The 15,643-nt window shown below is 30.5% G+C and overlaps 1 protein-coding gene across 1 annotated transcript; it reads left to right on the top strand.

Moving 5' to 3' along the window:
* Positions 1-581: 581 nt before the first annotated feature.
* Positions 582-10,778, top strand: LOC137806252 (uncharacterized). The gene is made up of 8 exons (XM_068606256.1): positions 582-821; positions 911-1,004; positions 1,825-1,950; positions 2,087-2,245; positions 3,501-3,619; positions 3,771-3,962; positions 6,811-6,901; positions 10,404-10,778. The coding sequence occupies exons 1-8, from the start codon at positions 670-672 to the stop codon at positions 10,482-10,484; spliced, it is 1,014 nt and encodes a 337-aa protein (XP_068462357.1). The 5' UTR covers positions 582-669; the 3' UTR covers positions 10,485-10,778.
* Positions 10,779-15,643: the final 4,865 nt, after the last annotated feature.

Raw genomic sequence — 15,643 nt, 5'->3', positions numbered from 1 at the left:
TTTCTTACCTAGATTCTTTAATAAAATTATCTTACTTTAATTAGTAATTTTGATTTTATCTCTCAAAGTAATTATATTAAATAATTGAGTTGAATGGAGAGTTTTATTATTTACAATAATTTTATGTATAAAAACTAGTGGAGTTTTATAATACGAACAAAATTAATTTATAAATTATCACAAATGAATTAGTAAGCTAGGGGACCACCATGATAATAATAGTAAAATTAATAACTTATTTTATTTTAATATATTTTTAATTTCGTTCTATTATTTTAAATATTTTGAATTTGATTTATTTTTCTAAAATGAATGAATGTGAAATTTTAATATTTAATTTATGTTAACGATGGTAACATCTTATTTTTAGTTGTTCGGGTCATATCTTAATTTTATTAATAAATCAACTTTGATAATGATATGTTATTGACGGTTTATGTCACATATTATCATTAATTTAACTATCATTAATTTAACATAAAGAATATATTAACTCACTTGTAAAAAATCTATCAAATTGAAATCGTTTTGAAAGTTTGAAAAAATTGAAAAAGATTATGATGATAATAAATGAAAAAAAAAACTATTGAAGAAAAAAAAATAGTAACTAAGTATGATTAATAACAGACAAACTTAGCGGGTGGTGGGTGAAGCAACAACGGTTCAACAATGGCCACGTTACAGTGCAACTGCAATTCTCTTGTGTTCAACAAACCCTGTTACCCCAGAAGAAGAAGACCCTTGTTACAACCCTTTTCTTTATCTACCCGTTTGGTTTCAAGCACTTCAATCTGCACTAGTTCCAATACTTCAACTTCAAGGTCAGTTTTTTCTTCCTGATCGGTTTTCTCTCTGTCTTTGTAGTTTAAGATTGGAGGAATATTTAATCAATGATGAGGTTTATTTGCAGGTGGGGTAGTGTTGTTTCTGCTGTTGTCTCAGAAGAGAACGCAGTTGGCTCCACTTTCTCTGCTGCTGATGTCTTCAAACTCACATATTTAGAGGTGACATTTTTTACCTGTGTATGCACAACTAAAGAGAAAAGGAGTTACAAAAGTTTGAAATTTTTTATATTATGGAGAAAATTATAATTTTTAAATTGTTATTTTTTGCTCATTTTTTTCTTTTTTAGTCCAACCATAGTATTATTATGGCTCTTGTAATGCATTTTTGCTTTATTTTTTTTTGTCTTGAAAAGATTTGTGGAAAACTAGCATTGTCTGTCCTCAACCTGGTCGAATGGTTGAGCAGTGGCAATACACCAGCTTATTACAATACCATCTATGAGTCCCAGGTTTGAGACAAGACAGTGTTCCTTCACTTATCCCAAAAGGGTGTGTTTGATTTCTGTTTTTAAAACTGTTTTAAGTTTTCAAAACGCTGCCAAGTAAAGTTGTTTAGGCGGTTGGTGAATGGTGGGGCTGGGCGCAGAGTAGATTATGGATTTGAGAGAGAAGTTTAACAAGATGGAAACATGAGAAAATGAAAAGACATCTATCAGTTGTTTCTGATTTTGTTTTTTAAATACTTGTTTTGGAAATAGTTTTCAAAACTTGATAGATGTTGGATGAGAAGTTGATTGTTGAGTAATGTAGAATTGTCTTAAAGCCAAAAAGTTGTAAGAGAATCAAACATGCCCTACATTATTGTTTCCAAATTTTTTGTGTAAATCTTTGAATAGAAGAAATAAATTGAAAATAATGTAATATTTTGTAGTTATTTGTGATACTACAGATTTGCTTCTTCAAATTTAAACTAAATTTTGGCTTGTTTTAAGCTTGGTACTTTTCCCTTTCCTTGACATGGGTTAAGTGTTGGATTTAGGGAAACAGTTGGCTCTGGAGTGTGGGTGGGACAAACATATTGGTCGATCCAATTTTGGTTGGTAACTTGGATTTTGGAATTCCTTGGCTATATGATGCTGCTAAGAAAGTGTTAAAGCAATTCCAGGTATCTTTTGATGGATGCTAACTAGTTACTAGTTGATTGTGTTACCTCTTTGTTATGCCTGTGTGTTGTGTTGTTCTTTAACTCCACCTTGCGGAAACTCGTGATCTGGCTATAACTGTATGCTTCTGTAGTGCAGCTCAGTGATCTTCCGGAAATCAGTTGCTTACTTATTACTCAAAGCCTTGATGATCACTGCCACTTGAAGACATTAAAGCCCTTCTCTCAGAAATTCCCAAATATTAGAGTTATAGCAACCCCTAATGCCAAAGGCTTGTTGGATCCTCTTTTCAGAAATGTTAGTATATTTTCTTTTTTTTCCCTACTTTTCTTTTCTTTGGCTCATGAAAACTCCTATGTGTGTATTTGAATTTGAACCTTTGGCTTAATTACTTCATATTGATATATCCAATCTATGTAGTTTGATTGCTCAGAGATGTTGGTTAAAGATTTTTGAATGATACAGTGATTTTATGTACTTAATTAAATTATTATATCATACTGAGGTGGTTTAAATTGTTCCAAAAGAGAGCCTCCATTGATATGTCCACGATTTATTACACTTTGAAGGACCTGATATGAGAACTGTTGGTACAAAAGCTCTTGCTTAGTATTCATATTCAATGCCAAGACTCAATACCAAGACAAAGTACTGGAACCTAAACCTTGAACATTTGAATGAAAAACTTATTGTTTCAGATCTTTAATTATATCATAACAAAGCATATATCCCTTGTTTGAATATTTAATCAACTTGTAAATAAATTAGGCCTTTTTGCACCCTTTTTCTCATTTTATATCTCAAACACACTAGAGAGAATCCTAGAAAGACATTTGTATCCTTTGTGAGAGGTTGAGTATCCTAGAAAAGTGCCCTCATGAGACGTGTTTTCAAGTTCGTGTTTATTGTATGGTCTAAGAAAGGGAAAACAAGAAGTTAAGAGAAAGTGACTGTTTAAATAGAACAAAATAAGGGACATCAAAGTTAAGAGAGGTTGTTGAAGTCTATTAAGGAGATATATTGCTGTGGCAAAGGCAAAGTCCCAAAACTGTCAAGGCAGAGGTATGGTTAAGAAGAGTTAGACCAAGTTCAACTACATGCCTATGAAAAATAGGATGATTTGTTGAATGTAGAGGAAACTTCAACTGATAGGCCATTGTTCCTAACATCTTCTCATCTTGGTGAGGCTCATAAAATTCAGCAGCCAATTTGGTATATTTGTACCATACTGTGTTTTCTATGGAGACCCAATCATCCACCTCATAGGATTGAAAACTCCTCTTCCTGTCTGTGCATACTTCTTAACAACGTTTTGTGTGACAGTGAATTTATTCACTGTGCATAGAGGTGCTTTTCTCCTCTTTCCATCCACTGCTTCAATAGTTGTGCCTTCTTTTCCCCAATACTTCATTTGGATGTTCTTTACATGACAATCACCTACCTTAATTCTGCTCTTCACAATATCCTGTCAACAAATAGCATACACTAATTTACTTATAATTGTATAATTAGTTTACCACTCATGTTTTCACATAGTTTCAGTTATTTTCAGGTTACATATTTAGAACCTGGGCAGAGCTCTGATATTGAAACAAATTATGGTTCCAAGGTCAATATTAAGGCTACAGCTGGACCAATTCTTGGACCTCCTTGGCAACGTCCTGAGAATGGGTAAATACTGTCAAACCTTTTCTATCATATTTTTCTCTTATCTGTGTTTTAGGTTTTGTATCCACCTTATTTATTGATGTACTATTCTTTTGTATTTTCATTAAAATGCAATTTAACAAAATTTGATGGCTTTGTGTTGCTTGTGTCATAGGTACCTTGTTACATCCCCACAAGGCCAATTGTCTCTCTACTACGAACCCCACTGTGTATACAATCAAAGTTACATTGAGAAGGAAAAGGCAGATATTGTGATAACACCAGTCATAAAACAACTTTTGCCCAATTTTACCTTGGTTTCAGGACAAGAAGATGCAGTGAAACTTGCAAAGCTGCTTCAAGCCAAGTAAACTTTTGTATTTACTAGCAGCATAACAATAAAAGAGCTCTTCATTTTATTATGTCACTATAACAGACCCAAAACAATTCGTTCGCGGAATATACTGAAGGAGACAAAATTGTTTAACCGTGACAAAAAGTACAGGCAGAAGGCAATAAATGTGGAAATTTTTTCCTTGATTCCGATACAAAAACAATACATGAGTATTTAAAGGAAAAACGTAAACCTAACTAAAGGAAATAAATCTCCTGAAATAAAGAAAATGAATAGCTTGAATAAAGACTCTATATTAGGACCAAATATACCAAATAAACTCCTAATCCAAAACTCCTTAATTTTAGGGATTTTGTCCCACCAAATATACTATAAATGTACAAATTTGCATCCATATTTTGACACCCCCTCAAGCTGAGGAATAGATATCCTCCATTCCCAACTTGCTTATGAGGTTGTGGAAGCTTGAGCTATTGAGTCCTTTTGTTATCACATCAACCACCTGCTGCTGGGAAGAAATGTATCATACTAGACCTTTGTGTAATTTTCCCTTAATGAAGTGTCTATCTATTTCAATATGCTTTATCTTGTCTTTCTGAATGAGATTGTGTGCAATGTCTATTTTTGACTTATTGTGACAGGAGAGCTTCATGAAACCCTCCAAATTAATCTTGCAACCGCATTTTGTTCTTTTGCTCCTCCATGTCACTAAGTTCCCAACTAAGAAAGTACAATATCCATTTGTTAATCTTTTATGAACAAGAGAACCTGCATAATCAACATCAGTGTAGGCTTCAATATTCAATCTTCCATTCCTTTTGAACAATATTCCCTTTCCATGGTTTCCCTTCAAGGTACTACAAAGTTCTAAAAGCAGCTTGAAGATGGGATTCCTCCAGTTCATGCATGAATTGGCTTATGACACTCACTGAATGGGCAATGTCTAGTTAGGTTTGAGCGAGGTAGACTAGTCTAGTGTTGGTTCCTCTTCAGCTCTACATAATTTATGATTAGTATTCATTGGAGTGGATAGTGGTTTGCATTTAATTTTTCCAGTTTTTGCTAGCAAATCAATTATTTTTTGCTAAGATATAAAAATTCCTTGGCTAGAGTAGTATTTCAATCCCTAGGAAGTACTTTAGTCTTCCAAGCTCTTTTAGTTCAAATTCTAGGACTAGTCTCTGTTTCAAGTATTCCTTCTTTTTGTCGTAATTTCCAATCACTATAATATCATCAGCATAAACTCGAAGGACTATTAGCACTCTTTCCCTTAATGTTTAGCAAAGTGTGGTCTCCTTGGCTTTGTTTGAAGCCCAAACCTATCATAACTTTAGTAAACCTTCCAAACCATGCTCGTGGTGATTGTTTTGGTCCGTACGATGCCTTTTTCAGCTTGCAAACACTATTGGTAGCAATTTTCCCACTGTATCCAGGGGAAATTCCTTGTAAATCTCCTCTTCAAGTGCCCCATGAAGGAAGACATTTCTCGCATCAAATTGTTGCAAGTTCCAAACCATAAGTAGCCGATAGAGATAATATCACCTTGACTAACAGCAGAGTTGTCTTCAGATTTTTGCTTTAGAAAGAACACCCATGTAACCCTAGTACAAGGTAATGAACCAACAAGAGCCAAATACATTCGAGATATTTGAGGGACCCCAAACATCAATAAGAATTAAATAGAAGGGAGAAGTGCTCATTTTATTACTGACTGGAAAAGGTACACTCTTGTGTTTAACAAGTTCACATACTTTACAATGAAGACTCTCCACATCTAATTTATTATAAAGGGGAATAAATAACAATTTTATGACTCTAAAGGATGGATGACCAAGATAACAATGTTGTAGAAGGACCTTCTCTCAGTTGGTCTTTATTAAATCAGAGGAAGAGGAAAAATTTCTACTGTAATTGTGTAGTTTTGAGGGAAGATTTGAGTTATCCAAATAATAGAGGCTATTTCATTCTCTAGCATGTCCAATCATCCTCTCTGAATGCTTGTCTTGGAACATACAAACATTGTTATAAAAACAACATTACATGATAGGTGTTGGAGATCCCACATCGAATAGAGATGAGAATATTTCATATCAAATATTCGTTATAGAATCTATATGAGACATTAAATCCAACAGCTAAAGGAAAATTTCCAAACACGCCTTATTATGAATATGCTAGAGAACAAGTACCTATTGGTTTATCAAATTTGTTGAGGAACAATCTCATTTTCTCTATTTCATCTTGATTGGGTTGAATCAATTCTCCTTTGTTTTCTTTCTTAGTTTCAGCAGCTATGTGTGCCTGTCCTCCCTTTCTTATGTTGTCTCCTTTCCCACTCCTTGTCACGGTTTTGGGGAGCCCAATCCCTTAATTTTAAGGATTTCCTACAACCAAATCTATATTTATGATGCAATAATCGTACAATATTTACATCCATATTTCCTTGATAACTTCTAATACTAGAGCTGAAATGACTACATTTACATAGAAATAGGAACATTCAAACAAAGTATTTGCTTGAATAAACTTTTGGGAGCTGGGAAACAGGAAATTCTATTCTAGGTAAAAAGAATTTCCAATTTAGGGACAATAAATCACTAATGCAAATTACATTTGTTAGTATTTTCTCCTTAGCCCCTCATTGAATATTGTTAGGCAGTTAAAGGGTTAATTGTTCCTAAATTGAAATTGTTTTTAAAAGAAGTCATTTTGGTAACCTTCCCTATAATTTTGGTTCCTTTGGAAGAGTACATTTGAACTTAAATCAATTTAGTGGTTTTGACCTTTTATATTTTCTTGTTAGAAGTGTAACAATATTTCATATTCTTCTTAACATAAATGTTCTTTCCTTGTTCCATAGGTTCATTGTGCCAATGAAAAATGGAGACCTAGATAGCAAAGGGCTTCTTGCAAGCTTAGTTAGCGGTGAAGGAACAGTCGAATCATTCAAGGTTAGCTTCTTCTTTTAGGAATAGACAAAATATTTTACTCTTCTCAAGTATTCAGAATAATATCACATAGGGTATTTCTGCAGAATTAAATGATTGATTATTCTACAAATATGGAAATAAATAGAAAAAACAAATCTCCAAAAAATCAGGAGAGAATAAATGAAATAAATGCACCTAGTTCTAAACATATATGACTGGTTTAATTCAGATTTATTGCTCTAGAATAGTTCTAATGTATTGAGACAAATTCTTCTACCAAATTTGAACCCTCCTCGAGTTGGTGCATAGATATATGTGTCATGGCAAACTTGCTCACACGAAGCTAATGCTTACGTTTAAGAATCCGTTTGGTGAGAATATCAGCCACTTTGTGTAGTTGGAATGAACGACATAAATAACTCTTTCATTAACCTTTTCCGTGAAAAAATTCCAATCAATTTCCACATATTTAGTGTGGTCCGTGCTAGATTTTGTTATTCTTATTGCTGCCTTATTGTAGCAACATAGCTGTAATAGTAGGGTTCATAAATCCTCAAGGATTCTCATCAGCCACAACATTTCACAAATGCCCTTAGCTATAGCCTTATAAGTTATAAATAACACTACTCCTTGCCACAACATTTTGTTTTTAACTACACAATGTAACTAAGTTACCCTAAACCCTAAACCCTAAACCCTAAACCCTAAACCCTAAACCCTAAACCCTATCAGTAACTAATGCTGCCCAATCAAGCATCAGTGTAGTCCTCTATGGTGTGTAGTCTTCTTAGAGAATAAACCTGTTGGAGATCCCACATCCAGTAGGAATATGGTCAAATCATAATATATAAGTGGAGTGCAAATCTCACCGATTTTTTGAGGTTAAGTTAGGTATAAATCCACTTACTAATATGGTATCAAAGCCCATCTTAGCAAGGTTTGTTAGACCTATCGTGTTGCTCGTTGTAGGGTTGTTATCAAACCACTCGACAAGTATCTAGTCCCACACATCGAATTCCTGTTAGATCACCCATAATATCTAATCACACGCTTGAGATGTTCATTCCTCGGTTGGTTTTGTGAGGTTGAATTAAGCATAAAACCCACTTATTAAGATATTTGTTGAAAATTTTTCAAGGTTAAGTTACATGATCAGGCATAAGCTGACTTACCACACGTACTCATTAAGCAATGTTTGGTCTCGTGTCGTGTGTGATAAATAAATAAGTTTTTTCCTAACAATCTCTGATATTAGTTTTTTTTTTCTAGAGGAGAACTCTATTCACTTCCAATTCTATAATTTTGTTCCATAAGAACTCCTGAGGTTCTACATCCCAACTTGTCTATATCTTTGAGGAGATCAAGTACATCTTTTCCTTGGGAGATGAAAATCTCATCTTTTTGAATAAGCAACCTCTATTCCAAAGAAGTGCTTAAGTTTTTCCAAGTCTTTAATTTCAAATCGAGCCACTAATTTTTTTCTTTAAAGTCAAATTTTCTGTTTCATCATCTTCTGTAATTAACATGTCATCTACACAGACCAACAGAAGTGTAAGTTTACCTATAATGGAGTGCTTTATCGATAAAGACCTGGGAAATACTTAAGTTTTCTCAAGTCTGTCATTTCAAATTGGACTGCAATTTTTCCTTTGAAGTTAATTTCTTTGTTTCATCATCTCCTGCAATTATCATGTCATTTAAATAGACCAACAATAGTGTTAGTTTACTTATAACAAAGTACTTTATGAATAAGATATGATCTCCTTGGCTTTGCTTATATCTAAAGGAAACTACTGTTTTTGTAAATCTTCCAAATTGTGCTCATGGAAATTGTTTAAGATCATATAAGACCTTCTTTAAAGGAAACTATTGTTTTTGTAAATCTTCCAAATTGTGCTCATGGAAATTGTTTAAGATCATATAAGACCTTCTTTAGGAGGCATACCTTATTCCTTCCTAGGTAAGTTTCAAATCCAGAAGGAATCTCCATGTACACTTCTTCTGAAACTCCATGAAGAAAGATATTCTTCACATCCAACCAGTATAAGTCCCATCCAAAATGAGTTGCTAGAGCAAGAAAAAGTCTCTCGCAGTCAATTCCATAAGTTTGAGTATACCTCTTTGTAACCAATCTAGTTTTATACCTATATACTAACCCTTCCGCCTTGTGTTTCATTGTAAAAAATAACTGTTTTTCGAAAGAACCAAATTGGAGACATATGAGATGTAACCACGCCTTAGTGGTCAAGAGGTCCCAACAACCCTATTTGTTGTGGCAACCTCAACGATGATGGCAAACAATGACAGTGGTGATTGTTTACAAGACAATGGAAATAGAGATCCCAATATTGGGAGCCTTGATATCAACCTCTTAATTTTCTAGATTTTGTTCAATTGTCTACTAGCTTGGTCATCTTTACCTTCTCCTTTCCAGCTAGCTCATTTCCTCAAGAAACAAAAAGCTTGTTTGTGGGTGACTTTTTATGGTTGTTTGGTTCTATACAAGTCCTTTGGAGGAACCCTTACACAATGAATCTTGTCACATTGTGTGCTCTTTTATCTTTCTAGCTCTTCTGTTCAATCATCAACTGGCTTTATCTACTTTTAAGTTTTTTCATCATGCTCGATCATTGCTAGAGACAGAAGCCTGATTGGGGGTAATGCTGATAGTAAACTCGATCTATAAGAAACTTTTGGAATGAATCACTCTTCTTTGATTGTCTAGAGAGGGTGAATATCAGAAGGGTTATCTTACTAACAGGAAAAATGTCATCTTATAACAGAACAGAGTGGACATGTTTATTCGCAGCATTTTCTAACCTTTTTAACTTTACCTCATTCCTGCCATCTTCATCCTTCACAGATTAATTCCCTTTTTGTGTCTGTCGTCTAACTCAAGGTCCATCACAGGCTCACATACATACAGCAAATCCATTGTCATTTTACATTCAGTTTTTTGAAAAAAAAAATTAAAACAGAAAGAAAGAAGATGGTGTTTCTCTAACTATGAGTTATTGTTACTTAGAAAATAAAGTAATTGACTAAGCATTTGTTTGAATACAATTTTCTTTAAGGACGGAAGGAAATAAGATAGACAAATAGAAGTTTCTCAATAAGTTTATGTAAAAGTTATTCAAATAAACAGTTATTGTTTTTTTTTTTTGATCAGCAAATAATGAAATTAAATTAAGAGGGATACAAAAGGGGTATCCCAACCCTTTTACATAAACCAAACCACATTAAGAATCTTCAAGAATAAAGAGATGAACAAACACCCCAAAAACAATAGATAGACATCCTATTCCAGCTAGCACCGTGCTCGTATTGGAATGCCAAGCACTGCAAACTGCAGCTACAAAACCATCAAAATACACCAAAATATTGGTTATCTCCACCACCTCATTGACATTCCTTCTACCCAACTTGCAGTGGCACGATTGTAGCACTTGTCACAGAATTAATCACTGGAACAGTTATTGTTGTATGCTAAATGATTCTATCTTTGGAACAATTATGAATGCAGGAACTTTTATCAAAAGAATTACCAGATGCAAAGGTTGTAGAACCTACTCCAGGAGTACCAGTGGAAATTTCAGCAAATTAAAGAACCTACTCTTCATTTTTGTACTGGGGACCAAATGAAACAACAGTATTTTCAGGCAAAGGATACATTGTCTCATCCCAGTGATTACTTCTTCCCCTGTATGTGTGGTAGCTTTTATGTTATATGTGTGCCATGTTGAAGATATAATCTAGTTGCTAATTTGATTAGATATATATCCAAATGGTTTATTGGTATATCTATGAACTGCACTCCTGTTAATACACTATCCAAGACATTATTGTATGTATATAAAAGAAGAGACAAGTAGTAAAAATCCACTGAGTTGGGTATGAAGCACTGTTATTTACTTGTTAGGACTTCACCAAAACCTTGAAATGAGAGAACAAAATGGACAAAAAGATTTCTGGAATCTGATAATGGATATGGAATAAATTGGGACAACTTGAATGACCACTTTAATGGAGGTATCTTTTCCAACATAGTTTTAGATTTTTTTTCCAAAATATAATTGAAATTAACATTGTATCACAATGAATGTTGTTTAATGCAGATATGGTTATTCCTTCGGGCCATCAATCTTGTTTTGACTCTTTCTTTCAGTACCCTCATAGTTTTTTCATGTACCTCCATAACTGTAGAAAATATCAAAATTGTCCATGGTGTTATGGAAATATATTTTAGATTGTATAATCTAGAAATATATATTTTAGATGTATAATATAGAAATGCATTCTAGATGATATAACATGGAACTATATTTATTTTAGATTACGTAATTCAAAATTTAAAAATATATTTTAGATTATATAATTCAAAATTAATTAGAATTTAGACTTTTTTCTGCACCATGTGAGAGTGGAGGAAGAAAGAATCTTGTTTTTTTTTCTGCACTATTTTATTATGCACTATTGGATTCAAGTTCAATTCCAATGGGGATGTGAAATGTCCAAACTAACCCTGTTTAACATTTATAAAAAAACCCGTCAGTAATAAATTTACGGCAAGTAAGTAAAATAAGGGTTAAATATATTTTATATTTCTGCAGTATAATACGAAGTTGGTTTTCGTACTTTGAACTAAATAGATACTTCAGACTAAATAGATATTTGTAGTAAAAAAATTATTGAAATTATTTCTTACCAGCTTACTACTTTAATTATAAAATTTGATGTAGTCTTATAAATGGAGGAAAAACATTAACAGTATATCATTAAATGTGGTCTCTATATATATATATATATTAAATTTAAATTGAAAATGAAAGATAAACTGAAGTTTGTATGAGTGAACAGAAATTGACTCATTGAAAGATGATAGGAAATTATATCATATTTTTTAATTAAAACTGGTATATTATTTTCTGACCTTGAATGATGGATAATATTTTTCTAACCTAAACTTTTATAATGAAAAGATTGACACCTAAGAATTATGTTGAGGTATATAACTAATGATAATAACAAGTTGTGCTAAATAATATATATGAATATATCACCAACTAAAAATATTTAGCACAAATACACTGTACCTATTAATTGATCACAATATGTTTAACATGTGAATGTTAAACATTTCAACATTGAAAAAATATTTTGACTTAGAAGTTCGTTAGGATATTTATTGTCCATTATCGTGTTTGAGATATTGTGTTTTAAAATTTAATAGTCACAATTACCAATTTAAATGTTTTGATGACTTCAAAGTAAGAGATTAATGGAGGCATAAACTAAGTATATAACCTAAATTAATTATTGGGGTGATTAGGAAAACCACAAATTTAATGGCTCATAAAGAAAGAAGGGTTCAGAAAGAGACAATAGTTTGCATGATTCTTATAGAACGTTTACGTGTCTTTTAACTAAAGGAGGAAGAATATTCCTTTCATTGTATTATGCTCCTCAAAAGTGAAGATCATTAATATTTGTATTATTAGAAAGAATCAACCAAATAAACCCAAAGAATTCTTTTCTATCTTATGCACCAAATCTCATTAATATGAAAAATAATAGTTTCACAACTTAAAAAAGTTGTTTTTTTTTATCAGCAATAACAGATATATAAATGTGAATCACTTTAGAGATGGATCAACCCTTATACAATAAATATATAATTCAACGTCTAACAGTACTCTCCAAACCAAACAGACAAAACACAGTCCATTCTAAGAACCTAAAAACCTAAAAAACATCAAATAACCAAACGCATACATTCCAAAGGTTCCAAACACCAACTGGAAAAGGAAACCGAAGTAGTGCGAGATTTTGCAGAAATCCAAGACCAAACCTTTGCTTGCATCATGGTACAAACTTCAGACGCGTCAATCACACCTATATTGAAAATAATAGAATTTGTGTGATTCCATATTTCCCCACGATCCACCACTTAAAAAAGTTGTATAATATTAATATATATATATATATACACTAAAGAATAAATTTAAAATTAAATAATATAAAAAATATTAAAATAATATTATTGTGAGTTGTAATATAGTTACATAAAAAAAATTAAATTCTGGATGTATCATTACCCATTTATAATGGATTTATTGTTTTAGGAGTTCTTCCCTTGCTATATTAATTGATTATATTATAGCTGGTTTCTTTCAATTTTTTTAATTTTTATATTTTTTAAATGAATAACAATGTTTATAATTTTCATTAAATTTAATTATGTTTTCTTAACATCCCACTAAAAATTACGTCATTATTAATGATCATATATAAAACAAACATATATTTAATATTCACATTACATTAAAATCTTTTTGAATCACTTTTTTTCTTGTAGGAAATTACAATATACATATCACTAAAAAAAGAAATTGAAAAAAAACAAAAGTAAGTTTCTTCTCATTTCTCCCATTCTATCTTTTATGATATTTTTTTCCAAAGATATCATATGTTTATGTATAACAAAAAATCATACGAATTTTTTGAAAATAACAACATACAAGTATACTAAACCGGATAAATTAACGTTTTAAAATCTCACATGCATTCATATATAAAAAATTATAAACATATATTTTTATAATTAATGTATAAACAATCCTTTGTGACAAGCTCAATATCGTACCTTTTTTTTTTATGTTTGGTAAGGTAACTTTCATTCCTTAATGAAAGATATTGATTTTTTTTTTTATAATTATTCAACTTATGGAAATCAATGGATTAGATTTCGATAAGAATGAAAATGAGTCAAGTCACATTTATTATTCAACACGTTTAATTTAATTCTTCCATATCAGATTTGATATGACATTTTACTGAACACTTTTTAAAAGTCTTGTTTGATTAGAATGCTGGATCATTTTATTTAAAAATAAATACAATTGTCTTTTTTATTTATTTAAAGAAGACATGAAGGGAGTTGTTAATTTGATTTGGTTAAAACAGGAAAAATATTAATAACATGGTTTTATAATTTTATGGATAGTAAATGTAGGAAAGAAAAATTAAAATAAAAAATTTCATAATAATTTAGTTTGCAAATTTGAAAAATAATCTGTAAATTGCTCAAAAGACAAACATAAACTTGGAAGTTTTAATTAACTCTACAAATTTTTTCTTCCTTTTCGTTCAAATTTTCAAATCAAATGGTAAAATTAAAAAAATAAAGACCATTTATCTATTTTTATATCCAAATATACACACTTAAATAGGTTAACAAAAATTAGTTATAGTGAATCATGCTAAAATCTAAAGAAAATTTAAACCAAAAGAGAAATACTCATCTATTAAAAAAAATTGTATACTCTTGATATGTATGTATTCAATTTAGTACTTTTATAAGGGTTGATTCTTCACTATAAGAAAATCATGAAATAGAAACCATTTTTAAAGACAAAAAATAATTAGTTGTTATAGTGACTAAATTAGAGACCATTTTAGGAACTAAATAAAGTTTTGGTTTCTAAATTAGTTTATATTACTGTTAGATGGTTTCTAATTTGGTATCTAATTAGCAACTAAGGTTTTTTGCTACCAAATTTAGAATCTAAATAATTGGTAGTCAAAACTTTGATTGCTAATTAGATATCAATTTAGAAACCAATTTTTTTTTAGTTCCTAAAATGGTCTTTAATCTAGTTACTATTGCAACTAATTATTTTGGTATCTAAAAATTGATTTCTATTTGATGATTTTCTTGTAGAGTTTGTTATTCTTTTTTATTATTGATAGAGATGGGATAGACCGTAGGAGGTCTTTTTGGTTGATATGTAAATGGAAAGATACTATTTGAACATCATTATGTTATATAAGGGTTGGATCACCTTTGAAGTGGACCAATTTAAAAAAAAAACTCATCTATTCAATATTAATATTTGTCAAACCTTTGATGAAGATTATTTGTGTGTTTGATAGGAAATACTCTTTAAAAGTAAACAAGAAATAAAAAAGGAATTTTATGAAGACCAACCATTTTAAATATTTAAATAAGTAAAGGATATGGTATGTATAAAAATAATAATGATAAATCCAATTCGTTAGGTACAAAATTAAGAATTATATTTTTGATAAGCAAAAGTTAATAACCCAATGTGTTGAATAAATAATATAGCATTCCCATCTTTAAGGAATCATTAAGGTCACATGTCCATATGTTCACTGAAGGGGCAGATTTAGCATGACTCTCTCCAATTTTATACAACGATCCCTTAAAAATAGTCCATGTACAAAGAAACCAATTAATACCATTTATTATATATATCACCATCAACTTTTCTAACACAACGTCTCTAAATTAAGAAGAATATATAACTAAAATAAATTATTAAATAAAAATTAATTAATTGTTATATTAATTAAATTAAATACTATTTTAAATATTAAAAAAATTAAATTATTAATATATAAAGTATTTTTTATTAGTAATGAATTCTATAAATTAATTTTTGAGATATTTAATTTATTATTAAGATTTTAGTTATTAATTAATATAAATTTTAAAGTTATTAACTAAAATCTAGTAATTAATTAAATATCAATTTAAAAATTAATTTAATTTTTTTAATAATAATAAAACCTAAATATCAATATTTTTTACTTTAAAATAATATTTAATATTTAATCAATATTATAACTAACTTTTTTTTGTTGTACCAACATATCAATAGATTTATAGGTCCCAACAAGATTTTTATATATAAAAAAGCTTTTGGCAACAATAAATCATATATAATATAATTTTTTTTA

The sequence above is a fragment of the Phaseolus vulgaris genome, chromosome 3 (assembly GCF_000499845.2).
Source record: "Phaseolus vulgaris cultivar G19833 chromosome 3, P. vulgaris v2.0, whole genome shotgun sequence".
NCBI classification, from domain to species: domain Eukaryota; kingdom Viridiplantae; phylum Streptophyta; class Magnoliopsida; order Fabales; family Fabaceae; genus Phaseolus; species Phaseolus vulgaris.
This window is presented reverse-complemented; position numbering and strand designations above follow the sequence as displayed.

Bases quoted from the DNA above. Each gene is read 5' to 3' on its own strand.
- LOC137806252 (XM_068606256.1), top strand. From the start codon at position 670: ATGGCCACGTTACAGTGCAACTGCAATTCTCTTGTGTTCAACAAACCC. The intron at 1,005-1,824 runs GTGACATTTTTT...TGTTGGATTTAG, and splicing joins TCAAACTCACATATTTAGAG to GGAAACAGTTGGCTCTGGAG. The intron at 1,951-2,086 runs GTATCTTTTGAT...TCTGTAGTGCAG, and splicing joins AAGTGTTAAAGCAATTCCAG to CTCAGTGATCTTCCGGAAAT.